This window comes from Saimiri boliviensis, chromosome 14, assembly GCF_048565385.1.
Source record: "Saimiri boliviensis isolate mSaiBol1 chromosome 14, mSaiBol1.pri, whole genome shotgun sequence".
NCBI classification, from domain to species: Eukaryota; Metazoa; Chordata; class Mammalia; order Primates; family Cebidae; genus Saimiri; species Saimiri boliviensis.
Window position 1 is genome coordinate 20,382,042 of NC_133462.1, and position 27,401 is coordinate 20,409,442.

The 27,401-nt window shown below is 51.8% G+C and overlaps 2 protein-coding genes across 2 annotated transcripts; both read right to left on the reverse strand.

The window, feature by feature from the left end:
* Positions 1-1,611: 1,611 nt before the first annotated feature.
* On the reverse strand, positions 1,612-16,465 carry HAUS5 (HAUS augmin like complex subunit 5). Its single transcript, XM_010347933.3, has 19 exons — positions 15,993-16,465; positions 14,819-14,881; positions 14,711-14,743; positions 14,552-14,576; positions 13,555-13,660; positions 13,314-13,473; positions 10,922-10,991; positions 10,749-10,831; positions 10,217-10,274; positions 9,947-10,071; positions 9,681-9,744; positions 9,459-9,589; positions 9,119-9,281; positions 8,197-8,277; positions 7,952-8,097; positions 7,588-7,699; positions 7,384-7,516; positions 3,823-3,955; positions 1,612-3,675 (listed from the first exon to the last, which is right to left on the reverse strand). The coding sequence occupies exons 1-19, from the start codon at positions 16,088-16,090 to the stop codon at positions 3,558-3,560; spliced, it is 1,902 nt and encodes a 633-aa protein (XP_010346235.1). The 5' UTR covers positions 16,091-16,465; the 3' UTR covers positions 1,612-3,557.
* Positions 16,466-24,192: 7,727 nt separating this feature from the next.
* On the reverse strand, positions 24,193-25,988 carry PMIS2 (PMIS2 transmembrane protein). The gene is made up of 2 exons (XM_074385730.1): positions 25,137-25,988; positions 24,193-24,642 (listed from the first exon to the last, which is right to left on the reverse strand). The coding sequence occupies exons 1-2, from the start codon at positions 25,506-25,508 to the stop codon at positions 24,514-24,516; spliced, it is 501 nt and encodes a 166-aa protein (XP_074241831.1). The 5' UTR covers positions 25,509-25,988; the 3' UTR covers positions 24,193-24,513.
* Between the last annotated feature and the right edge of the window lie 1,413 nt (positions 25,989-27,401).

A 27,401-nucleotide genomic window follows, 5' to 3' on the forward strand; every position in this document is an offset into this window, starting at 1 on the left:
AATCCCAGCTACTTGGGAGGCTGAAGCAGGAGAATCACTTCAACCTGGTAGGCGGGGGTTGTAGTGAGCCAAGATCGTGCCTGTGCACTCTAGCCTGACAACAAGCAAAACTCCGTCTCTCTCTCTCACACACACACATACACACACACACACACACGCACACATACACACCCCCCCACACACAAAGAAAAATAGAGAACATGCTTGATTCTTTCCTTATTTTACATATAAAAACATTTTCAAAATAATGAGTGGGTTTTTAGTATTTTTCAAAGGTGATTTCAATGAGGTGTATGTGTATGAGTATCAACATGAACTTACACATTCAGACATATTTGATGTGCTTCAAACCACTGTGGTACTTTTTTTTTTTTTTTTTGAGACAGAGTTTTGCTCTTGTTGCCCAGGCTTGAGTACAGTGGTGAGATCTTGGCTCACTGCAACCTTCACCTCCTGGGTTGAAGCAATTCTCATGCCTCAGCCTCTTGAGTAGCTGGGATTACAGGCGTGAGACACTGCATCCAGTCCGACTGTAGTACTTTTGCTGCTCAACATGTCCCACTTTGGGCCAGTGAGAGCCCTTCAGACTGGCTCCTGAGTCCCTTTGACTTGGCCGCAGTAGTCTTGGAAGACTTCTTTGCTTCCTGGTACAAAATATCCTGTACATATTCTGCACATTTCTTGCCTCAGACCTGGAATCAGCTGTTTTCACAAGGGTCCCTGGTTCTTAGAAATAGCACTTAGAGACCAGTCTGTACACTAGTTCTTCTCAGTGTTACTGAGGTGTCATTATATTTATTATACATATCAGACCTTTTTAGTGGACTTAACTAGGAGAGAGAGAGAGAGAGAGAGAGAGAGAGAGAGAGAGAGAGAGTGTGTGTGTGTGTGTGTGTGTGTGTGTGTATTTCTTTGAAATGGAGTCTTGGTCTGTTGCCCTGGCTGGAGTGCAATGGAGAGATCTTGCTCACCACCACCTCTGCCTCCCAGCTTCAAGCAATTCTCCTGTCTCAGCCTCCCAAATAGCTGGGATTACAGCATGCACCACCACGCCCGCCTAATTTTGTATTTTTAGTAGAGACAGGGTTTCTCCATGTTGGCCAGACTGGTCTTGAACTTCCAGCCCCAGGTGATCCACCCACCTCAGCCTCTCAAAGTGCTGGGATTATAGGCATGAGCCACTGCACCCAGCCTTGAAATAATATATTTTTCAGAAAGAGAGAAATCATGACTTTATTCTGATATTTCCAACTCAAATGAAAGAGTATAGGGTATTTACTTCTTTGATTTTATATTTGGTATCTTTTTTCATTTACACTAAAAATCTTGGTCCCAATGACATTAAATCGCTTCTCATTTGCTTAATATATAATTTCAAAAACTGTAAGGTAGAGTCTCAAAAATTTAAATGGGGGCCGGGCGCAGTGGCTCAAGCCTGTAATCCCAGCACTTTGGGAGGCCGAGGCGGGTGGATCACGAGGTCAAGAGATCGAGACCATCCTGGTCAACATGGTGAAACCCCGTCTCTACTAAAACTACAAAACAGTAGCTGGGCATGGTGGCGTGTGCCTGTAATCCCAGCTACTCAGGAGGCTGAGGCAAGAGAATTGCCTGAACCCAGGAGGCGGAGGTTGCAGTGAGCCGAGACCGCACCATTGCACTCCAGCCTGGGCAACAAGAGCGAAACTCTGTCTCAAAAAAAAAAAAAAAAAAAAAAAAAAAAAATTTAAATGGTCTATTTTATCAGAATCATAATGCCAGTGTTACTACTAACAATGTCACTACTGTACGAAGTTTAAGATTTTGCTGAGTTCAGTAGGAAGGTGGGGGCTGGGAACTGTGATGAGGAGACAGGAGGAGTGGGCTCACTAAGGACAATCATGGGAAAGCCAGTGTGGAAAGGCTGGGAAACAGCAGCCAGGGCAGGAGGAAAGCTGGCAGAGGGAAGGGGCTCTTGAGGCCAAGAGAGAAGCTGTGTGGGAGATGGACAGCAAGGTTCAAGATCATAAAGCGGACAGACTCCCAAATTTGAAAACTTACTGCAACACCAGTAAAACTACCGTCTGTGTTTGTCTTTTTTCTGGGACCGGGAAAATTAAATATAATGTTCACTTAATTTATGAAAAAAAAAATTATCTAGACAGGGGAAACTGTAATCCCAGCAGGTGAAGAATTGGGAGACAGAGGCGGCAGATCACTTGAGGCCAAGAGTTGGAGAGTAGGCTGGCCAACATGGTGAAGCCCTGAATTTACAAAAAATACAAAAATTAGCGGGGCATGGTGGTGTGAGCCTGTAATCCTAGCTACTGGGGAGGCCAAGGCATGAGAATCACTTGAACCTGGGAGACGGGGGTTGCAGTGAATTGAGATCATACCACTGCACTCCAGCCTGGGCAACAGTGAGACTCCATCTCAAAACAAAACAAGAGAACAAAAACACATATGACAATGTGTCATAAGCCTTTCTATTAAACTACTGTGGTAATGGCACATGGAGGGTTAAATACAAAGCAGGTCTGGAGAGAAGCCAGATACAACCTAATTAAACATGGAAATTTAGTGCATAAAAAGGTGCCATCTCAAAAGCAGTGAGTAAGGCTTTGCTTTATAAATTGAGTAACCCACGCAGTGAAATGCACAGGCCTTAAGTCTACAGCTAGGTGAGTACTGACAACTCTCCGTACCTGTGTCACCTCCGCCGCCCTCGACACGGCACATTCCCATCACCTAAGACGTTTCTGCGTCTCCTCCTCAGTTGATCCCTGCCACCCACCTTCCCTCAGAGACAACTGCTGCTGTGACTGGGAATTTCAGTAAGTGTTACTAGGATCCCTGTAAAATAAAACAAAATTGGATCCACATGCTAGGATAAATTCCAAATGCCTGATTTACATGTGAAAAAAGAAACTAAACAAACTAGAAGGAAATTTCATCTTTTAATACATTCCTCCTCCCATCCTATACTGCCCCCACCAATGGCCCTTATTCCAGCACATTTTGGCTCAGGGCCTTTGCACGTGCTGGTGCCCTGAGCTGCAAGCCCTTCCTTGGCCACCCCCATTTCTCCTGCTCACCACTTGGTGTGTGACCTGGGCAGTGTGGCCCTTGATTCAAATCATACGTCCCACTCCTGCTGGATTTCCCACACAGCAGTTAACCTGCAGCATACTACATATATACTTTCCTTATCTCGTAAACTCCATCTCCCTGCCCTAGAACTCAACTCCTGGAAGGCAGGGCCTTCTCTTTTGTTCAGTGTGGACTCCCGAGCGCCTACAGGAGGTGCTCAATTACTTTTTGCTAAGAATGAAAGTGACTAAGGGATCTCAGGGGTGCCCAGGGTGGGGTCCAGAGTACCCCATTCTCTTGGCTTTAGCAGGATGAAAGGATCGGGGCCAGGGAGCTGAGTGGAGCCGTAGAACAGCAAGTGAGGGGACTGCAGATGCTGGGGGGCACGACGGCCAAGGATCCTGGCGCTGCCTTCTTCCAGGTGTCCTGGGGGAGGTGAGGTGTCCGGGTGAAAAGCGTGAAGTTCTGGGCTTCTGTGCACCCTCTCTTCAGCTGCACAGCTTCTGCAGGGCTCCCTGGGCCTGAACCCAGCGCAGCCGCCACTGGGGCAGGGAGAGGCCCTGGCAGAGCTCCTCAGAGAGGGCAGCCTGGCCTGGCTGCTCCCACCTGGGAAAGGGCACGGCGTCAGAGGGGAGGCCTGGCCTTCCAGACCCTTGTTGGCCTCCCCGCAAAACCATGGCCTGCTCCTTCTCACCAGCCCCCTGGCCCGAGTCGACTTTTCTGCTTCCCACCCGCAGCACGTTCCCCTCTCACCAGTCCGCCACGACCCTCTGCAGTTCAGGGATTCGCTCCAGCGCCTGTTTCAGCAGCTGCTCCAGCCTCTTGAGAGCCTGCCCCAGGTTCTCTTTCTGCTCCTTTTCCTGGGATGCCTGGATCTGCAGCAGCTCTGAGGGTGAGAAAGCCGGGAGGCAGCTTTGAGTCCTCTGGCTCACTGGTACCTTACAGCAATGGGTCCTCAAATCTCCAGTCCCCGAGTCTTGACCTCAGCATGTCTTGCAAACCACCTGTCCCTCTTCCCAGGTCCTCATCTCAAGGGCAGCTTCCCCCACTCAGCTGGCCTAGGCCTCTTCTGGATGCCTTCCTCCCTGAGAGCCCGCCCATCTCCACGGCTGTCTGCTCAGTCTCCTGAGCGTTTCTTCTCTCCTCTGCTCCAGGCCTTGGTCTCGCACTCTGGTTCACCCTTCGCATTACACCACAGTGATCTTCCTGAAGCCTAAATCTGATGCTCTCCCTCCCCTATCTAGAACCCCCCAAGGCTCCTCAGTGCCCCCAAGGCAGAGTCCAAGCTCTTGGGCAGGTATTTGAGTTTCATAATGTGGAAAGGCCTGGCCTATCCGCAGAGCCCACAGGAGACAGCATCTTTCCTCCTGGAGGCCCTTCCAACACTCCTCAACCCAAGGCTTCCTCCTCTGCCTCCTCCAGCTTCATCCTAGCGGTGCTTTCTCTCTGGGACTAGGACTGGGCCTACTCTCTCCATGTACGCAGAACAGGCCCAGCTCAGCAAGTGCAGATGAGCAGAGAGATCATGCCTGCTGGGCCCGAATCCTGACCCCATCCCATCCCTGCCCTGTGACCTTGATCATGACACTGGCTCTTTCTTCAACTCGGTCTGCTGTCAGGTAGAATTATTGGAGCTGTAGGCTAGTGGGGAAGGGCAGATGGGGGAACTCTGGGGATGGGACCCTTAGAGCTGGCTGAAGGGTTCAAGCTGGTGGTGGTGGGGTTAGGGAGCTAGGAAGAATTAAGGATGACTCCTGGGTTTCTTGGTAAAGCACTTGGATGAGGAGGGTGAGATTTTTTTTTTTTTGGAGACCGAGTTTCACTCTTGTTGCCCAGGCTGGAGTGCAGCGGCACAATCTTGGCTCACCACAACCTCCACCTCCCGGGTTCAAGCAATTCTTCTGCCTCAGCCTCCCAAGTATCTGGGATTACAGGCATGTACCACTATGCCTGGCTAATTTTGTATTTTTAGTAGAGATGGGGTTTCTCCATGTTGGTCAGGCTGGTCTTGAACTTCTGACCTCAGGTGATCCGCCCACCCCCACCTCCTGAACTGCTGGGATTACAGGTGTAAGCCACCGCGCCTGGTGAGGGTGAGATCATTTAGGAAGGGAGGGCACTAAGAAGTGGAGGAACAAAATTGTTTTCCGGAGTAGAGAGAACCAGGAGTTCTATAACAGATGTGTAAAGTTCAAGATGCCCATGATTACAAGAAATATAAAATTAGTCAGGCATGCTGGTGTATGCCTGTGGTCCCAACTGCTTGGGAGGCTGAGGCAGGATGGCTTGAGCCTGGAAGTTGACGCTACAGTAAGCCAGGATGGAACCATTACACTCCAGCGTGGGTGACAGAACGAGATTTTTTTTTTTTTTTGAGACAGAGTTTCGCTCTTGTTACCCAGGCTGGAGTGCAATGGCCCGATCTCGGCTCACCGCCCCCTGGGTTCAGGCAATTCTCCTGCCTCAGCCTCCTGAGTAGCTGGGATTACAGGCACGCGCCACCATGCCCAGCTGATTTTTTGTATTTTTAGTAGAGACGGGGTTTCACCATGTTGACCAGGATGGTCTCGATCTCTTGACCTCGTGATCCACCTGCCTCGGCCTCCCAAAGTGCTGGGACTACAGGAGTGAGCCACCGCGCCCAGCCACGAGATCTTGTCTCAAAAAAAAACAAAAACAAAAACAAAAACAAAAAAAAACCCATAAGGCAGGCAGAGGGCACAGTGGGCAGAGGCTGTGCAGGGTCTGGGGCTGCTTTCATTGCTCCTGAACACACTGCTCCCTCCCCTGGTGGAGAGGTGGAGGGCAGGGAGCCCCAAACTCAGAGGCCTGAACACAGTCTCTTCCTCCAGTGCTGCTGGCACTGCCAGTCCATTTCTCAGCAGTTCTCCTCTTCCATCTGTTTATCCTTTCATTCTTTACTCCTTACTACCATCTGGGGGAAACCCCTGGGGTGGGGAGCTTTCTCCTCACTCCCCTTCAAGCCATCTGGGCCAGCAACTGGCAGACACCCGGTGAGTATTTGCTGAGTGAATCCAGGAATGAACAACTTCTCTGAGCTTCAGTTTCTTCATCTGTTAACTGGGGGTCTTAAAAGTCCCTTTCTAGCAGGCAGCGATGGCTCATGCCTATAATCCCAGCACTTTGGGAGGCTGAGGTGGGCAGATCATGAGGTCAAGAGATCAAGACAATCCTGGCCAACATGGTGAAACCTTGTCTATAGTAAAAATATAAAAATTAGCTGGGTATGATGGCGCACGCCTCTAGTCCCAGCTACTGGGGAGGCTGAGGCAGAATTGCTTGAACCCGGGAGGCAGAGGCTGCAGTGAGCGGAGATCACAGCCACTGCATTCCAGCCTGGAGACAGAGCAAGACTCTGTCTCAATTTTAAAAAGTCCCTTTCCTCACCAGGCGCGGTGGCTCACGCCTGTAATCCCAGCACTTTGGGAGGCCGAGGCGGGTGGATCACGAGGTCAAGAGATCGAGACCATCCCGGTCAACATGGTGAAACCCCGTCTCTACTAAAAATACAAAAATTAGCTGGGCATGGTGGCACGTGCCTGTAATCCCAGCTACTCAGGAGGCTGAGGCAGGAGAATTGCCTGAACCCAGGAGGCGGAGGTTGCGGTGAGCTGAGATCGTGCCATTGCACTCCAGCCTGGGTAATAAGAGCAAAACTCCGTCTCAAAAAAAAAAAAAAAAAAAAAAAAGTCCCTTTCCTCATCATAATGACTCCAAGAGACTGTGTGTGCACACAGACAATGATGCTAATCCCACTGGATACGCAGGGTGCTTACTGCATGCCAGGCAGTGTTCAGTGCCCTGTGTGGGTCCCCTGCCTGGATCTGCTCAGCACCTCGGTAAGACACTGTTATTATGCTTACTCTACTGAAGAAGACACTAAGGTGCCGGGAAGCCACACAGCTAGGAAGAGACAGGGTGGAGATGATTCCCAGGCTCTGAACTGTGTATTATGTCATGGTGATGAATGAACATGTGGAGAGTTGATGGACAGAGTAGCTTAGCGGTTGGGAGCACAGATCCATTTCGGACCACCTGGATTCAAATTCCAGCTTTGCCATTTGGGCAACCTATTAACCTCTGTCTCAGTTCCCTTCTCTGTAAAATGGAGAAAACAGCAGCGCTTACCTCATGGGACTGCTGTGCTGTGCAGATGAAACAAGGGGGAATGTTTAAAGCCCTTAGCACACAGTGGGCACTGCGTAAGCAATGGGGTTGCTGGTAAGGACTCGTGCAGGCTGCTGGTAATGGGAAAGGGCAGGGAGGCTGGATGGGGCAGCAGGGCAGGCCTACCCTGGGTGGAAGGGCCTGGTGGCAGGCTGGTCTTCATGTGGAGTAGATCCCAGCACCGGAGGCCCTGCTGGTCCTGCAGGAACAGAAGGTCCTGGCGAAGAGAGGCAGCTGCTGGCAGGAGCAGCTCTGAGGCCTGGAGGAGGAGGGAAAGACAGTCACCTTGGGCGGGGCTGGGGAGACAAGTCACAGGAGACCGGCACTCACCTTCCCTGGGGGCAGCCCCAGCGTGTGGCTCAGCGCTATGAGGCTGGAGCCCTTTGGGGACGTGGGGTGCAGCTGATGGATGGACGGTAGGACCGTGGGCAGGGGCTTCAACCTGGGGGTGGGGAGAAGTCTGGGTTGGATGGGCAATGAGAGGAGGCCTTGGGTTCTGGAGGATCTGGGGGCCCAGGAACTTCAAGGTGGGTCTGGGGACTAGGATGCCAGACCAGGGCTAGTGACCTGAGGGTGAGGTCTAGCAGCCTACGAACACTGGGGGTCTGGGGTTATCTTTCTGAAGGAGGTTCAGGGAGTGACAGTCATCCACGGCAGGAGATGTGGGGCAGAGCTGGGGCAGCCCCAGGCTCACTCTCCAGGGCTGTGCCGCAGCAGCGGGCCCAACAGAACATGGGGCAGATGCTGGGCTTCCTCCTCCAGACAGCGCAGCAGCTCCCGGCTCTGCGGGGCCACTGCCTCAGATGCAGGGACCACCTTTCGCTCGACCAGAGCCAGCACCTGTGGGGAATGGGAGAGATGGGTGGGGCAGCCTGAGTCCACCAAGCCCCATCCTGGCAGATCCGGCCCTACCAAGACCTCACCCAACTCCCCTCTCACCTCCCCTGGGCTCTGGCACAGGCGGGTCTTGCTGGCCGAGTTTCCCTTGATGAGCAGGCGGATCTGTTCCTGTGTCTCCTCCTGAGGAACCGGGATACCCTGAGACTCACTCCTCCCACTTCCCAGCCTCAGTGTTCCTCTCTGCTCAGGTCCTGCTTCTGCCTGGGAGTCTCACCTGGGCTCCTCTTGCCTAGGAGGCCCAGTTCTTTTTTTAAGTGACAGTATTCTCTCTTTTTTTTTTTTTTTTTTTTTTTTGAGACAGAGTTTCGCTCTTGTTGCCCAGGCTGGAATGCAGTGGCGTGATCTCAGCTCACTGCAACTTCTGCCTCCTGGGTTCAAGCGATTCTCCTGCCTCGGCCTCCCAAGTAGCTGGGTTTACAGGTCCAGGCGCCTGCCACCACATCCAGCTAATTTTTTTGTATTTTTAGTAGAGACAGGATTTCACCATGACTCTGGGACAGGCTGGTCTCGAACTCCTGACCTCAGGTAATCCACCCATCTCAGCCTCTCAAAGTGCTGAGATTACAGGGGTGAGTCACCTTGCCCGGCCCTTTTTTTTTTTTTTTTTTTTTTTCAGTGACAGCATCTCACTGGGCTCAGGCCCAGTTTGAGACGGAGTTTCGCTCGTTACCCAGGCTGGAGTGCAATGGCGCGATCTCGGCTTACTGCAACCTCTGCCTCCTGGGTTCAGGCAATTCTCCTACCTCAGCCTCCTGAGTAGCTGGGATTACAGGCGCACGCCACCATGCCCAGCTACTTTTTTGTATTTTTAGTAGAGACGGGGTTTCACCATGTTGACCAGGATGGTCTCAATCTCTTGACCTCGTGATCCAGCTGCCTCGGCCTCCCACAGTGTTGGGATCACAGGCGGGAGCCACTTTCGAAGCCTCCTCTCTGGCCCTCCCCAGGCCCAGCCTCTCACCACCCGCTGGCGCCAGCGCAGGATCCGCAGCTGCTTGGCCTGTAGCTCCCTCCGCAGGAGCTGCCGATGCCCGGCTGCATCCTCCAGCTCCTGGCTCTGAGCACGCAGGGCCTTGAGCTCCACCCACAGGCCACAGCCCCGAAGCCCCAGTATCCATGCCTGCCTGTAGGGCCAGCAGAGGAGAGGAAGGTGACTGAGTCACACAGGGGACCATAAACAAGGGAGAGAAACCGCAGGGAGAGGAGGCAGAGATAGGAGCCACAGGGGCTGAAAAAGTCCAATGGGCTGAGATACCCAAAAGCGAGGCGGCCTAGAGGCCTTTGCCCCGAGGGCCCCTCACCTCTCGCTGGATCCTAAGGCACGTCTCTCCACCTCTTCCACCAGGCTCTGGAGGCGCTGGGTCAGGACTTGATGCTCCTTCAGGAGGGCACTCCGTTGGGAGACCAGTGCACCCACAGTCTGCCAGCCCTCCTGCAAGGGGGGTACAGAATCAGGATGGGCATGGTCCATGGGTGAGGAGATTGAGAGGGTCTTAGAGTGAGGGGGCGAGCCCTGGGGTCACCTGGATGAGATGAACCATGGACGGTAGGGTCTGGCTGGAGTCTGACTGGTCCGGGGCCTGGGACCTGGGGTGGAGGCAGAGCTGCTGAGGGAGCCGTGCTGTGGCCTTGCCTCGGTACTCGAGGGGGCCAGTATCAGTCCTGCCACCCCACCAGGCAGTGGGTTTCAGTCCCACCCATGAGCAGGTGGCTGGGCCAGGTCCTGACGCTGTCCCAGCTCACCCACGCACCGGGCCTTCCCCGACTGTAGGAACATCCTACCCCATACCTGGACATCTCTGTATCACCAAGCCCATCCCCACTGCACAGCGACCGAATCTCTGCCTCCCGCTCTGCAGCCAGGTGCTCCAAGGCAGCCAGGACGTGGCCGGGGGGGTGGTTTGTCAGCAGCATCTAGGGGCAGGGAGGGTGAAGTCAGGGCAGGGCTGTGAGCTGAGACCCCATGGGAATGGGGCTGTTATCAAGAGTTAGGTCCTGGCACCCTAAGTTTTCATCATGGGGCCAGACGGGTGGGCTTTCCTGAGAGCCCCGCTCTCACCTCCACGGAGCTTAGCCACTGCTGGTAGGAAGTGCCAAAGTGGTCATCATGAGGTGTTCTGTGGGGTTGGATACGGGGACAGAGAATGTTATAATACACATCAATTATCCTCTAGTTATCACCACCACCCTATAAGGTAGGGGCTGTCATCATCCCTATGCCTGTAACACTTGAGTTCCCCAATTATACCAACTTGGGGCTTTTACATGGGCTGTTCATCTGGGACACTCTCTGGACCCTTCACCCCAGGTAAGCCTCCTCGCCAGAGAACCTCTCCCCTCCCTGCCTTCTTAGCTGGGAAGGGCACTGCCTCTGGGTGCTCGGAGCCTCTCAGGCCTCCCCATTCCCCCGACAGCCCTGACCTGGCTGTCACTGTTAGTATGAGTCTGTCTCCTTCTCTTCCCAGCCTAGAAGTCCCCTTCCATAGAATGTAGCCCAGAAGCTCAGTGTCTGAGGAATTAATAAACAAGAGACGCCACCACCCTCAAAGCCCAGGTTCTCTGGAGGATCTCTGGGGGCTTGGGACACTCACGGGAGGCTGCCCCTCTTGGCCTGGGGAAGCAGGAGGTTCTGCAGGAACTGGGCCCGGAGGGTGCAGGCTGCTCGGACATCACGCTAGGGAGAAGAGGAAGGGACCTGAGGGGGACCCTGGCATCTGCCTGACTCCAGGCTCCCTGCTCCTTCTCCCCTGACGGAGACTCTTACCAGGACCACAGGCTCCAGGCCCAGAGCTGCCGCCGTCAGGGATCCAAAGGTCACATCTACTTTGGCTTTCCTGGAGGGAGAAGTGCAGCTGGGGCTAGGGTCCCTGGGAGAACAGATGTCTGTACCCCATCTCCTCTCACTACCAGCAAGGCCAGTCAGAAGAATCACTAAGCCTAGATCTCGGGAGCCATCTCCAGATTAGGCTACTGTCACCTCCCAGCTGGATTATTGCATTAGCCTCCCCACTGCTCTTGCCCCATGAGACTGTTCTCCACTCAGGAGTCAGTGACTGTTAAATACGAAGGACAATCATGTCCCTGCTCAAATCCCTTCAAAATAATGTGATGTTTCCCCAGTACACTCAGAATAACAATGGGCCCAGTGTGGTGGCTCATGCTTGTACCCTAGCACTTTGGGAGGCCGAGGTGGGTGAATCACTTGAGGTCAGGAGTTCGAGACCAGCCTGGCCAACATGGTGAAACCCCGTCTCTACTATAAATACAAAAATTAGCCAGATGTGGTGGCACACAACCATAATCCCAGCTATTCAGAAAGCTGAGGCAGGAGAATCGCTTGAACTCAGGAGGCAGAGGTTGCAGTGGGCTGAGATTGTGCCACTGCACTCCAGCCTGGGTGACAGAGTGAGACTCCGTCCCCCTCCAACCCCAAAAAAAGAAAAAAACCCAGAATAGTAACAATGGCTAATAGACACTTTTGTAAGCACTTTACATGATTTATTCCACCTAATGATCATGTATACCCTATAAACTTGGTATTAATATTATCCCCATTCCACAGATCTTAGAATCTGAGGCATATAGAAGTTAAATACCTTGCCCTAGGTCACCCAGTTTTTTTTGGGGGGGGGACAGAGTTTTGCTCTTGTCACCCAGGCCAGAGTGCAGTGGCGCAATCTTGGCTCATTGCAACCTCCTATTCCCGTGTTCAAGTGATTCTCCTGCCTCAGCCTCCTGAGTAGCTGGGATTACAGATGCCTACCACCACGCCTGGCTAATTTTTGTATTTTTAGCAGAGATAGGTTTTTACCATGTTGGGCAGGCTGGTCTCGAATTCCTGACCTCAGGTGATCCACCTGCCTCAGCCTCCCAAAATGTTGAGATTACAGGCGTGAGCCACCACGCCCGGCCTAAGAGCATTCAATTTATTATTTTATTTTTTTTGAGACAGAGCCAGGTGCCAGGCTGGAGTGCAGTGGTGTGATCTTGGCTCACTGCAACCTCCGCCTCCTGGGTTCAGGCAATTCTCCTGTCTCAGTCTCCCGAGTAGTTGGGATTACAGGCACGTACCACCACGCCCAGCTAATTTTTGTATTTTTTAGTAGAGACAGGGTTTCACCACGTTGGCCAGAATGGTCTCAATCTTTTGACCTCGTGATCCACCCACCTCGGCCTCCTAAAGTGCTGGGATTACAGGCGTGAGCTACCATGCCCAGCCCAATGTTTTTTTGAATTGGAGTTTCATTCTGTTGCCCAGGCTGGAGTGCAGTGGTGCGATCTTGGCTCACTGCAGCCTCTGCCTCCTGAGTTGAAGTGATTCTTTTGCCTTAGCCTCCTGAGTAGCTGGGACTACAGGCACGTTCCACCATGCCCAGCTAATTTTTATATTTTTTTAGTGGAGATCAGGTTTCACTATGTTGGCCAGGCCTGTTTCGAACTCCTGACCTCAACTGATCCACCTGCCTCCCAAAGTGCTGGGTTTACAGGCGTGAGGCATTGTGACCGGCCTAAGGTCATCCAAGTGACCAAGGCAGGGCATGAACTGGTATCAGGGTAAAATTGCAATGCATCATCTACAGTTCTCCGTCCACTCTTTCACCCTCACCTCCTCAGGTTCTCTATCTTACCTGAGAAACTGGAGCTGACTTGGCCCCCTGGCTGCTCTTTCTGCATGCTGAGTGCACTGCCTCTGCTCTTGCAGAAACCCTCTCCACAGAAACTCCTCTCCCAACTCAACGTTACCTCCGCAGAGGCCTTCCCTAACCACGCCTGCTAGGGCAGCATCTCCCTCTCCCTTCTATTATAGGCTTTTCTTCACAGCACTCATCTCTACCAGAAATGATAGGGTCTGTTTGGTTCCTAGTTTACTATCTGTCTTCTCTGTATCAGAGTATAAACTCCAGGAGGGCAGGGACTTGTTCTCTGTTTGTGGCTGTTTTCCCAGAGCTGGTGTTCTAGGTATACAAGTGGTATCATTCTAGGCACTAGAAATGCAGGTAACTGAGATGACAAAACCTCCTGGTCTTGTGGACCTTCCATCCTAAGGGTGGGAGCTGAGAATTGTGGAACCCAAGAAGGGATCACGGCAGAGCCCTGGGGTCTCTAAGAGAATGTCTGGCAGCCCAGCCTGGTGAGGGCAGGTCCCTGAGGCCCACCTCTCCATGTCCTGCAGGCGCCTCAGTTGATTCTGCAGCCGCTGCATGGGATCTTGGAGCCTAAGCTGCTGTCTTCGCATGGCCCCAGCTTGGGCCCGGAGGAGGAGGGCTCGACGCTGGGTGTCTTGTGTGTGCTGAAGTGCCTGCTCCATGGCCGTGTCTGTGGGAGGAACAGGGTAGCCATCAGCACCTTCCCTGCCCCACATTCTGCTGCTGCCTGTCTTCTGGCCCCCTGGATTACCCTGAGCCTCAGTATCTCGCTCCATCAGCTCCAGGCTCTGGTTGAGCTCCTGGATCTCTGCCCGCAGGCGGGTCACAGCAGCTTCCAGCTCTAACTTCCGACGGACCTGGGAGGATCAGATTCAGGGTCAGATGCACAGTCTGATCGGGGGTCAGCCTGGCCTGTCTTTTGAGGGATACCAGGCTCAACTGGTGGCAGAGGTTTTTGCTTAGCAGTTTCTGCGTCTGACGCAGAAGCATTAGGGTACTGGCTCCCTCTTTCCTGGGATTGCCTCACTCACCCTTCGAGCCTGTTTCCTGTCTGTGCTGGTGACACCACATCTTTGTCCCAGTCCTGATCTCCTCCCAGAGCCCTGCACCTCGAAGTCCCAAGGCCTCCTGGAAGCCTCCCCTTAGATGTCATCTGAGCCCCCTGCACCTGCTAGGTCCCACACTAGCCTCAGGATCTCTCCCAAACCTGTCCCTTCTCTCCTCATCAGCTTTGCTGCCACATATCTATGCCTCACCTCTCCATCCCCAGCTAATTAATGCTATCTTTTTTTTTCTTCTTTTTTTGAGACAGAGTCTCACTCTGTTGCCCAAGCTGGAGTGCAGTGGAGCGATCTTGGCTCAGTGAAGCCTCTGCTTCCCAGGTTCAAGCGATTCTCTTGTCTCAACCTCCCAAGTAGCTGGGATTGATTACAGGTGTGCACCACTATGCCCAGCTAATTTTTGTATTTTTAGTAGAGATGGGGATTCACCATGTTGGCCAGGCTGGTCTCGAACTCCTGACCTCAGGTGATCCGCCCGCCTTGGCCTCCCAAAGTGCTGGGATTACAGGTGTGACCCACTGTGTCTGGCCGAGCTAATGCTATCTCTACTGGACTATAAAACCTGTGAGGACGGGGATCAGGGCTGTCTTGTGACCCAGTGTCACCCAGCACCTAGCTGGATCTAGGGCAGAAGATCTACAAGTCATTTTTTGGATGAAAGATAATCTTGTAGCATATGCTTCTCACCTGTGGACTGTCTTGGTGGCCATACCTAGGAAAATGAGGCCAGAGTCAGCGGATGACAGGGGCTTGCAGTGGGGAGGGCAAGAAGTGTGACAGCATAGTAGGGACAGGGGTTGATGGCAGTGGGGAAGACAGGAAGGGATAGCTTTAAGAAGCAGTTACCAGAGTAGGTTTCCCCGGATCTTCTTGACAGTCCTATAGTACAGAGGCAGAAGGAGGAGTTACTGTGGGCCTCACTGGTGGCCCCTCCCCTGCTCCAGCCCAGCTTACCTCTGACTGTGCACATGCTGCATGATGTAGGCCCAGATGTCAGCCCCCTGGCCCAGACACAGCCTGTGGGGACAGTGTGTAAGCATATGCCTGGGGCAGCACGCAGGGTGCCAGATCCTCATTCTCATGGTAGTAGGGAAAGTCTTTACTAGGGAGTTCTTATTTCTGGGGGAGGCAAGGCCCATACTTTTTTTTTTTTCTTTTTTTCTTTTTAAGAGACAGGGTCTTGCTCTGTTGCCCAGGCTGGAGTGCAGCGGTACGATCATAACTCACTGCAGCCTCAACCTCCTGGGCTCATGCAATGCTCCCACATCAGCCTCCAGAGTAGGGAGGACTACAGGCAGGCACCACTACAACCAGTTAATTGGCAAAACATTTTTTTTTTTTTTTTGAGACGGAGTTTCGCTCTTTTTACCCAGGCTGGAGTGCAATGGCGCAATCTCGGCTCACCGCAACCTCCGCCTCCTGGGTTCAAGCAATTCTTCTGCCTCAGCCTCCCGAGCTGGGACTACAGGCATGCGCCACCACGCCCAGCTAATTTTTGTATTTTTAGTAGAGACGGGGTTTCACCATGTTGACCAGGAGGTCTCGATCTCTTGACTTCGTGATCCGCCCGCCTCGGCCTTCCAAAGTGCTGGGATTACAGGTGTGAGCCACCGCGCCCGGCCAACTTTTTTTTTTTTTTAAGGACTGGATCTTTGCACTAAGTGTGGTGGTATTCTCATTCCGGGGGGCAGGAGAGCGGAGAGGGCGGCAGTGCTCCCTTTCTCCTGGGAGAGGGTTAACCAGTCACATCCAGAGATGGAGGTGGGGGATGTACTGCCAGGAAGTGCGTTCTCATGATCAGGTGTGGGCATCACTCCTACAGAGTCAATCCCCAATAGGGTGGCCACGGCTAACTCCTGAGTGTCCTCCTTGGTTAGGGTAAGCGTGGGAAGGGGAGGTGCTGCGGGAACAGCCTCACCCTGGACATCCTATTTCCACACGGAGAGGGGTCTTCGCTAACTCGTGGAGAATCCTCACCAGTGCCAAGGGACCTCACTCTGGGGAGCCTCCCAGGGTAGGGAGTACTCAATAACTCGGGTCCCTCTCGATGGAGAATGAGGGGTCGAGTTCTCACTCTCGGAGACTCAATCTCCAGGGTGGGAGTCCTCACTCCAGGAGGGATCCTCACCTGCGCAAAGTCGATTCCGGGGCCCGGGCCGCCACGGGCACCCCCATCTCTTCGGCCGCCCAGCAACCCAGTTCCCGCGCTTCCTGTGCTAGCTCCATGACAGCGCCGCGGCGGTGCCACCGCCACTGCCTCTCTCAGCGTCTTCAAGTGTGGCGCCCGCCTCTGACGTCACGAACGCGCCATCGGTGACGTCATCGGTTGCCGGGCTAACTGCAGGCCCTGGCGCTGCAAAGTCTCTGCGGAAAGGCTGGGTCTTGCAGTTCACGCTTTTCCCGGGTGGGTCTCTGAGTGGAAGTGAAAAGGGCGTGGAGAGACTCTGGCCCGGCTCACGTTTCCTCGTTCTCCCGCTCACTACCAGCTAACCCGGAAGAGACAAAACAGTCCTTGATGCTTCCCTTTCTTTCTTTTTTTTTTTAAGATGGAGTCTTGCTGTCTTGCCCAGGCTGGAGTGCAGTGGCGCGATCTCCGCCCACTGCAACCTTCGCCCCAAGGTTCAAGCGATTCTCCTGTCTCAGCCTCCCGAATAGCTGGGATTGCAAGCGCGCCGCCATGCCCGGCTGATTTTTTTTTTTTTTTTTTTTTTTGAGACGGAGTTTTTGCTCCTTACCCAGGCTGGAGTGCAATGGCGCAATCTCGGCTCACCACAACCTCCGCCTCCTGGGTTCAGGCAATTCTCCTGCCTCAGCCTCCTGAGTAGCTGGGATTACAGGCACGTGCCACCATGCCCAGCTAATTTTTTGTATTTTTTTTAGTAGAGATGGGGTTTCGCCATGTTGACCAGGATGGTCTCGATATCTCGACCTCGTGATCCGCCCGCCTCGGCCTCCCAAAGTGCTGGGATTACAGGCTTGAGCCACCGCGCCCGGCTTTTTTTTTTTTTTTTTTCCAGACAGAATTTCACTCTCGTTACCCAGGCTGGAGTGCAATGGCGCGATCTCGGCTCACCGCAACCTCCACCTCCTGGGTTCAGGCAATTCTCCTGCCTCAGCCTCCTGAGTAGCTGGGATTACAGGCAGGCGCTACCATGTCCGGCTAATTTTTTGTATTTTTAGTAGAGACGGGGTTTTACCATGTTGACCAGGATGGTCTCGATCTCTTGACCTCGTGATCCACCCGCCTTGGCCTCCCAAAGTGCTGGGATTACAGGCTTGAGCCACCGCGCCCGGCTGATTTTTTGTGTTTTAGCAGAGACGGGGTTTCACTCTTGTTGCCCAGGCTGGTCTCGAACTTTTGAGCTCAGGCAATCCACCCGCCTCGACCTCCCAAAATGCTAGGATTACAGGCGTGAGCCACCGGGCCCGGGCACTTCCCTTTCTTTTCTTTTAATGAATGTTGAAAAATGTTTTAATTAAACATTTTTATTTTAGTAGAGATGGGATCTCACCAGTGTTGCCCAGGCTAGTCTCAACTTCTGGGCTCTTGAACTCCTGAGCTCAAGCGATCCTCCTGCCTCGGCCTTCCAAAGTGTTGGGATTACAGGCGTGAACCTCTGCACCCGCCCTCTTTATTTTCTTGACAAAGTGGCACTTGCATCCTAGGAGGACTGGAACCAGGCGATGAGATCCTGGATTTACTGCTCTTTGATTTCAGAAACAGGTTTCCCGGGCCAGGTGCAGTGGCTCACACCTGTAATCCTAGCACTCTGGGAGGCCGAGGTGGGTGGATCACCTGAGGTCAGGAGTTCAAGACCAGCCTGGCCATCATGGTGAAATCCTAACTTAAAAAAAAAAAGAAAAGAAAAGAAAAGAAAAGAAAGAGGTTTCCCATGTCTTGGTGGAAGGTAGGAGCAGATAGGATGACCCTAACATTTCCCTGGCATCCATTTTCCCATTCATTCGTGCTCACCATTCCATAAACTCAGGGAGCTGACCCTGTGCTGGGTGATTCTGGGGACATCACAGTGGCCAAGACAGCCCTGGTCCCTATTATATGGAGCTCACAGTTCAGTGGGAAGATAGGCACACCACCAGGTAGGGGTGGTAAAAATAAGCAGCAGGGGTGGGTCAATTTGAGACACTGCAGGTGTGAGAGGTCTGTGGGATGCCTCAGAAAGCAGTAGGGCTGGAGTTCTGGAGAGCTCATTGGGCTAGGACAGAGACCTGGAAGCGCTGGGTGTGAGACCCAGAGCAGAGGAAGATGCTGGCTTAGACCCGGCCCTGAGGAATGGCAGCATTTAGGGACCTTTCACTCAACGTGCTTGCCTAGGTCACCATTTTATCCTTGGTGTCCAGTTCAGAGCTTGGTTTTCTAAATAGTTGTTGAATTAGGCCGGGCGTGGTGGCTCATGCCTGTAATGCCAGCACTTTGGGAGGCTGAGGTGGGTGAATCATTTGAGGTCAAGAGTTCGAGACCAGCCTGGCCAACATGGTGAAACGATGTGTCTACTAAAAATAAAATCGTCCAGGCATGATGACTTGCGCTTATAGTCCCAGCTACTTTGGAGGCTGAGGCAGGAGAATCACTTGAACACAGGAGGTAGAGGTTGCAGTAAGCCGAGGTCGCACCACTACACTCCAGCCTGGGTGACACAGTGAGACTCTGTCTCATAAATAAATAAACTATTGTTGAGTCAGCAAGTGGGAGAAAGATGATGGGGTGAGACTAGAGCTTGGTACCCAGGGAGGAGACTGTAGTAAGATAAGGGGTGAAGGGTGAGGACAGTGCTGGGGCAGGGAGGAGGAGGCCGAGTAAATGAGTCATAAGTTTGATAGACTGCAGGGAGGGAGGGGATTCAGGGTGAGGCTCAGGGCTCCTGGCTGGGGATTGGATGGGGCAGACTTTGAAACAGGGACGTGTGAGGAAAAGCTGTTTTGCGAGAGATCCTGAGGACAGCATGGAGCCTCAGGAGTGTGAGGAGCCAGAGAGACATCCAAGGGGCGGCTCAGGTCTCTGGCCCAGGGGACCATGATCACCACTGGGATAGGTTTGCAGGAAAAGCTGAAGCCAGTTTCAGACACCTCTTGAGGACTGAGAGGCAGAAGAGAGTGCCATGGGCTGATGCGATCCAGGTGGGCTTCCTGGAGGAAAGATTGGCAGCTGTGACTCCTGGATGTCTGGTTTGTTCACAGCTGTCATTTGCCCCAGTTATTCCCATTCTTCTATCTGTGTGGAGATTTTTTTTTGCTATTAAAAAAAACCAACCAATTAGATACCACATCTGCCATGGGTCTATGAGCTTTTCAGGGGGCTCATGTTTGAGACCCTTAAAACATATTAAGAGAATGAGATCGGGTGCAGGGGCCTGTACCTGTAATCCCAGCGCTTTGGCAGGCCGAGGTGGGAGGATTGCTGGAGCCTAGGAGTTTGAAACCAGTCTGAAGAACATAGAGAGACCCCATCTCTTAAAAAAATTTTTCTTAAAGTTGGGTGGGTGTGGTGGCATGTGCTGGTGGTCCCAGTTACTTGGGAGGCTGATGAGGGAAGACTGTTTGACCCCAGGAGTTCAGAGGCTACAGTGAGCTAGGGTCATGCCACTGCACTCCAGCCTGGGCAACAGAGCAAGATCCTGTCTGAAACAAAAACAGAAAAACAAGAATGGAAAGACAAGTCACAGACTAGGAGAAAATATTTGCAAAACAGTTATAAAGGAGTATCTAAAATATCTAAAATACATAAATAACTCTTAAAACAACAATAATTGACTGGGCACAGTGGCTTACACCTATAATCCCAGCACTTTCGGAGACCCAGGTGGAAGGATTGTTCGAGCTCAGGAATTGGAGACCAGCCTGGGCAACATAGCGAGACCCCATCTTTACACAAGAAAAAGAAATTAGCCAGCCATGGTGGTGTCCGCCTGTAGTCCCAGCTTCTCGGGAGGCTGAGGTGGGAGGATGGCTTGAGCGCAGAAATTTGAGGCTGCAGTGAGCTGTGATTATGCCACTGCATTCCAGCCTGGGTGACAAAGCAAGACCTTGTCTCAAAAAACGAAGCAGTCCAAGTGTGGTGGCTGATGCCTATAATCCCAGCACTTTGGGAGGCCGAGGCAGGTGGATCACTTGAGGTCAAGAGTTTGAGACCAGCCTGGCCAACATGGTCAAACCTGTCTTTACTAAAAATACAAAAATTAGCTGGGCATCGAGGGCACCTATAATCCCAGCTACTTGGGAGGTTGAGGCAGGAGAATCATTGAACTCAGGAGGCGGAGGTTGCAGTGAGCCGAGATCATGCCACTGTACTTCAGCCTGGGTGACAGAGTGAGACTCTGTCTCCAAAAAAAAAAAATGCCTCCCAAAGTACGGGGATTACAGGCATGAGCCACCGTGCCAGGCCATCATTAATTTTGATGGCAAAAGCTGCAATCATTTTTGCATCAACTACACACACACACACACACACGCACACACACACACACGCATGTATATATATATCTCATGTCACCTGTAGATAGAGATAGTTCTATGTCTTCCTTTCCAATCTATGTGCTTTTTTTCTTTTTTGAGATAGGGTCTCACACTGTTCCTCAGGCTGGAGTGCAGTGTGGTGTGATCATAGCTCACTGCAGCCTCAGAGTCCTGGGCTCAAGTGACATCCCTGCCTCAGCCCCCTGAGTAGCTAGGATTATAAGCTCGTGCCACCACGCTTCACTAATTTTTAAATATTTTTTGTAGAGATGGGATCTTACTGTGTTGGCCCAGACTGGTCTTGACCTCCTGACCTCAAGTGATCCTCCTGCCTCAGCCTCCCAAAGTGTTAAGATAACAGACGTGATCCCCTGCACCAGGCTCTGTATGCCTTTTCTTCTTGCAGTGACTAGCACTTCCAGCACTATGTCAAATAGGAGTGTCAAGAGCAAACATCCTTTTCTTGTTCTTGAACTTAGAGGTAAAGTATTCTGTCCTTCACCATTAAGTATATCATATATTTAGTGTATTTAAATTTATTATAGTTCTTTTTTTTTTCTTTTAGATGGAATTTTGCTCTTATTGCCCAGGCTGGAGTGCAATGGCGTGAGCTCGGCTCACTGCAACCTCTGCCTCCAGGGTTCAGGTGATTTTCCTGCCTCAACCTCCCAAGTAGCTGGGGTTACAGGCTTGCACCACCATACCTGGCTAATTTTTGTATTTTTAGTAAAGACAGGGTTTCATGATGTTGGCCAAGCTGGTCTCAAACTCCTGACCTCAAGTGTTCCACCTGCCTCAACCTTCCAAAATGCTGGGATTATAGGAGTGAGCCACCGCGCCCAGCCAGCGATTCTCCCGCCTCAGCCTCCTGAGTAGCTGGGATTACAGGCACACACCACCATACCCAGCTAATTTTTGTATTTTCAGTAGAGACAGGGTTTCACCATGTTGGCCAGGCTGGTCTCAAACTCTTGACCTCAGATGATCCGCCTGCCTTGGCCTCCCAAAGTGCTAGGATTAAAGGTATGAGCCACTGCGCCTGGCCAGATAAGATCTTAAAGACAGAACTTGGCAAGCAGATTCTAGAGCTCATCTGGAGAATAAAATACATGTAAGTTCCTAAGAAATCTTTGAGAAATGAGAGGAGACCTAACCAATCAGAAAACAAATAAAGCTATAAAACAGTAGTAATGCAAAATTGATTTTGGATCGGAAATAAAGTCTAGGCGCAGTCACACATTAGTGTGAAAATTTTGTATACAAAAGGTGTTATTTAAAGTCAAGGGAAAGGGTGGACAAATTAACGTGTTTTTTTTTTTTTTTTTTTGAGATGGAGTTTCGCTCTTGTTACCCAGGCTGGAGTGCAATGGCACGATCTCGGCTCACCGCAACCTCCGCCTCCTGGGTTCAGGCAATTCTCCTGTCTCAGCCTCCTGAGCAGCTGGGATTACAGGCATGCACCATCATGCCCACCTATTTTTTGTTATTTTTATTTATTTATTTACTTCTTTTTGATATGGAGTTTCGCTCTTGTTGCCCAGGTTGGAGTGCAATAGTGCTCTTGGCTCACCACAACCTCCACCTCCCAGGTTAAAGTGATTCTCCTGTCTGAGCCTCCTGAGTAGCTGGGATTATAGGCATGCGCTACCATGCCCACCTAATTTTGCATTTTTAGTAGAGATGGGGTTTCTCCATGTTGGTCAGGCTGGTCTCGAACTCCCAGCCCCAGGTGATCTGCCTGCCTCGGCCTCCCAAAGTGCTGGGATTACGAGTGTGAGCCACCACGCCCAGCAGCACATGGCTTCCTAAATCATCACATGGATAGCACTTGTCCTATTGGCCGGGGGAGGAGGAGCTTGCAGGAGTGTCCCAGAAGACATTGAAAAGCCAGATTTGCTTGTGGTATAGGTCAATTCTGCTCATTTTCCACAGGACCAAAGCACATTTCATGGCTGCAGAGGGGAACCTCTGAGATGTGGCCGAGCAATGTTCTCAGGACAAAGAAGCGATGGGCCTTGGGGGAGAGTGAGCAGTCTCTTCCCCAGCAGCGCCACTGAATTTCTACTGAGAATCCCTATTCTCTGTGGTGGTGGGAACTTAATTCTGCTAAATATTGTGCTAAATATTAACCTGATTCTGAACTTGGGGTTGTCCACGAAGCTTGGGCATTGGAAGCAGCCCCTGGGTGTCTGTAGCCCATGGTGTCAGTCTTGATCTCTGTTTTGAATCATGCAGGATGGCTCCCTGCTTATCCCTATTTTCCTCTGTAGTTCTCTTTCCACCTGGCACTTGGGATTCCTGTGGAACCCCCTTCTTTTCACCAGGCTGGGCCATGGGGTATCATCCTTGGCTGTCTGAGGTCATTTCTTTGTAAATGTCTCCACCATGTAGCATATCTGAGCATATTTGAGAACTTGGTACTTTTCTAGGCCTTATCTGAGAGGAGGGAATACAGGTAATAGCTGGGGTCTCTGACACCCCTCTTCCTCAGATGCAGGTTTCAGGGGTCTCCTTATGGATATACTATTATCTAATCTCTACATCTTCTTTTCCATGAGTGGGGAAGCAATGCCTTTCTGGAGTGAGGGAGAGGTGGTCTTCATCAGCTCTTCTGCCAAAGCTATTTGCATTTCTTTCTTTCTTTCTTTTTTTAATAAAGACAGGGTTTCACCACGCTGGTCAGGCTGGTCTTGAACTCCCGACCTCAGGTGATCCACCCGCCTTGGCCTCCAAAGTGCTTGGATTACAGGCGTGAGCCACCACACCCGGCCTATTTGCATTTCTTGAGGACTTTCCATTCTTCCCCTAAGAGCTTGACATTTGGATATCAGAAGCTAGAGGAGGTTTCTGTTTTCTTATTGCTGCTCTGAGACACTAGACATCTCCAATTCCAGCTGAAATAAGATGCCTAGAAAATACAACTGAATTCAGATTTCTAAATATCATCCCCATAATATCATTGGCAATTAGGCCTGCTTTGACACAGGAACTATGCTTGAGAAAAGTATCTGTTCAGGGCTATACAGTTTTTCAGTTTCAGTGGTAAGTTTTTTTTTTTTTTTTTTTTTTGAGACAGAGTTTCGCTCCTGTTACCCAGGCTGGAGTGCAATGGCGCGATCTCGGCTCACCGCAACCTCCGCCCCCTGGGTTCAGGCAATTCTCCTGTCTCAGCCTCCTGAGTAGCTGGGATTACAGGCACGCGCCACCATGCCCAGCTAATTTTTTGTATTTTTAGTAGAGACGGGGTTTCACTATGTTGACCAGGATGGTCTCGATCTCTTGACCTCGTGATCCACCCGCCTCGGCCTCCCAAAGTGCTGGGATTACAGGCTTGAGCCACCGCGCCCGGCCTGTTTGTTTGTTTTTTTGAGACGGAGTTTAGCTCTTGTTAACCCAGGCTGGAGTGCAATGGTGCGATCTCGGCTCACCGCAACCTCCGCCCCCTGGGTTCAGGCAATTCTCCTGCCTCAGCCTCCTGAGTAGCTGGGATTACAGGCACGTGCCACCATGCCCAGCTAATTTTTTGTATTTTTAGTAGAGACGGGATTTCACCATGTCGACCAGGATGGTCTCTATCTCTTGACCTCGTGATCCACCGGCCTCGGCCTCCCAAAGTGCTGGGATTACAGGCTTGAGCCACCGCACCCGGCCTCAGTGGTAAGTTTTTAACCCACATCTGCCTGAATTCTATGTCTGTGGGCTTCACCATTAAGACAATCTGATTTTCACAGTCTAGGAAACAGGTGGAGGGAAACACAGTATTGACCACTGACCCAGAAAACAGTCATGGGCATGTACACACACACACACACACACACACACACAAACACACACACACGAAAAACCAGAACATTCCATTCCAGTTTTTTTGGTTTTAAGATTCTCTGGAAGAACAGCCCAGTGTCAAGGAGCTAAAGGGATCTAGGGCATTTAGTGTGGACTCCCTAGGGTGGATGAAGACAGCTCTGGAGCCGAGTGAGTAGAAGCAGTACAGGCAGGTGGTCTGGGTGTTCCTGGGCTGGTGGGTTTCTTGAATGTTGAGTTCCTTGGTTGGAGGGTTTCTTGGCTAGAAGATGTCTCAGTGGTTGAGTTTCTTGCTTGGTGACTGACTTGGCTGGTTAGTGTTTTGGTGGGTGGCCTGGTTGGGGAGCGGACCCCTGGGTTACTATGCCTGGCTTTCAATAATACAGGATTAAGCCATAAATGAGGCCTAAGCCGATCATTACTGCGAATGCACCCAGCCAACCAGCTCGGCCTGAGTTGGTATAAGCTTCTTCCCATTCGCTGTTCTGGTTGGCCTTGTTGGTCTGTAGGGGTGGAAAGCATAGATGTAGGTTTCTGAGTCCGGAAACCCTGGGCAGAAGAGTTGGAGACCTGTAGTCACTGAGGGAAAGCCCCTACGCAGGTCCCAGGACAGAAGCAGATGCCGGGGCCAAATGGAGGACGGGGCAGGCCAGGCGCGGTGGCTTACTCCTGTAATCTCAGCACTTTGGGAGGCCGAGGCGGGTGGATCACCTGAGGTCAGGAGTTCGAGACCTGCCTGGCCAACATGGGGAAACCTGTCTCTACTAAAAATACAAAAATAAGCCGGGCATTGTGGCCCACACCTGCTAATCCCAGGTACTTGGGAAGCTGAGGCAGGGGAATCGTTGGAACCCGGGATGCAGAGATTGCTGTGAGCTGAGATTGCACCACTGCACTCCAGCCTGGACGACAGAGTGAGGCTGGGTTTCAAAAAAAAAGAAAAAAAAAAAAAAAAAAAAAAAAAGGACAGAGGCTATAACTTGGGGATTATTTTTACCTGGAAAGAGAAGTACAGAGCTGCAAGTCCAAGCGGAGGGAATAAAAATATAGCCAAGATGGTCAAACACATGTGGTTCGGGGCATAAAATGCTAGTTCCTCTGGTGTCTGTGTAGGCTCTTCTGGCTTTTTGGGCGCCGCAGCTGGGGCACCTGGGGCAGCTGGAGCACCTGGGGCAGCTGGAGCACCTGGGGCAGCTGGAGTACCTGGGGCAGCTGGAACACCTGGAGTAGCTGGAGCACCTGCGGCAGCGGGGGCACCAGGGGCAGCGGGGGCACCAGGGGCAGCGGTGTCGCCTGGAGCAGCTGGCGTGCCTGGGGCAGCTGGCGCGTCAGGAGCAGGCTGGGCGGCAGGAGGAGTTTTCGGGGCCATGACCTTTGCCCTAAGACAAAGACGGACTCCAAGTGGGACTCCAGGTGTCTTGAAAACGGAGCGCCAGACCCACTAGGCTTCCCTTTGGGCTAACCAGAATCCCAGGACCCAAACCGACAAACGCCGGAGTTTCACAATGGAGAAATCAGAACCTCACGTCCTGATTGGCTGCCTCGTTAGGGGGCGTGGCCCCGCCGTTCTCGGCCACCCCTGGACTCAGAGACTGGAGCCAATCAGGATGTGGGCTCCGCCCACCCTGCTAGGGATTGGTTGGAGGCCTAAGTGGCGGCTCTCGGCTCCTCCTCCTCCCACTGATCTCTCTTTGCAGGCCTCGCGGGTGGGTGGTGCCAGGAGGGTCTCCCAGGAGCTGCGGAAGAGAGGAACTAGACAAGACCAGTAAGAGAGAGATTTATCGGGGGGAGCAAAATGAGTAATGTCAGTGGATTGTAAAGTGAATTGTAAAGTCTTGAATTAAAGATGAATTCCGGTCGGGCGCGCTGGCCCATCCCTGTAATCCTAACGCTTTGGGAGGCCGAGGCGGACGGATTACCTGTGGTCAGGAGTTCGAGACCAGCCTGGCCAACATGGTGAAACCCCGTCTCTACTAAAAACACAAAAATTAGCTGGGCGTGGTGGTGGGCACCTGTAATCGCAGCTACTAGGGAGACTGAGGCAGCAGAATCGCTTGAACCCAAGAGGCAGAGGTTGCAGTGAGCTGAGATTGCATCACTGCACTGCAACGTGGGCGACAGACTCGGTCTTAAAAAAAAAAGAATTCTTTGGTCTATGCTGACAGAAGAAAGGAAGGAATAGAGAAAGAAGTTCAGTGAAAGGGGAAAGGTCTTTCTTAAAGTAGAACATCACCTAATGGAACGATGGAACAGGAAATCCCCAGTATGGTAGGCAGAACTCTGAAGTGACCCCAAGATTCCTGCTCCCTGGTGTACACACTCCTCCAGTTACTCAGTCAAGTACTAGTCTGTAGGCTTCCAGGAAGGCGTCTTGCAGATTCAATTAGGGTCTGAAATCAGTTAACTTTAAGTTAGGGAAAATATCCTCTATGGGCCTTGCCTAATGAGGTTAGGAGTTTGAGACCGGCCTGGCCAACATGGCAAAACCTGTCTACTAAAAATACAAAAATGAGCCGGGCATTGTGGCCCACGCCTCTTAATCCCAGCTACTTAGGAAGCTGAGGCAGGAGACTTGTTGGAACCTGGGAGGCAGAGATTGCTGTAAGCCAAGATTATACCACTGCACCCCAGCCTGGGCAACAGAGTTCTTGAAATGAGGTGAGTTCTTGAAAGGGACTGAGTCTTTTTGGCAAAATAGGTTTCAGGTGTTGAGAGGACTGGAGGCAAGGAAACGTCTCCACTACTGATGTGAAGATGTTGCCCGGACTATGTAGGGAGGAATGCAGGCAGCCTCTGGCTGAGAATGGCTCCCAGCTGATGGCCAGCAAGGAAATGGGGTCCTTAGTATTGCAACAGCAAGGATGTGAATCCTGCGGTAATCAGATTCATTTGGAAGAAGATCCTGAGCTCCACATGAGAACCCAGCATAGCAGACACCTTAATTTTAGCCTTGGTAGATTCTGAGCAGAAGAGCAGCCATTCTGAGCTACAGAACTACGAGTTAATAACAGTGTGGGAATTCGTTATGCACCATTAGAAAACATTTTCAAACACCATAGTAATCGCTGATTCAGGTAGGAGCTTTTAATGAATACTAATATGGTGGGGTTTTAGCTGATGCTTCCTTTAGCTTATGGTTCTAGTGGAGCAGAGGTTTGAGGAGCGACTTTTCAGGAAGTTGGGAGTGGGTGGGAGGTGACACTGTGCAGTCCACAAGTGTAGACCTCAGTATGGCTTGTCCAAGACATAACCTGTGTACATA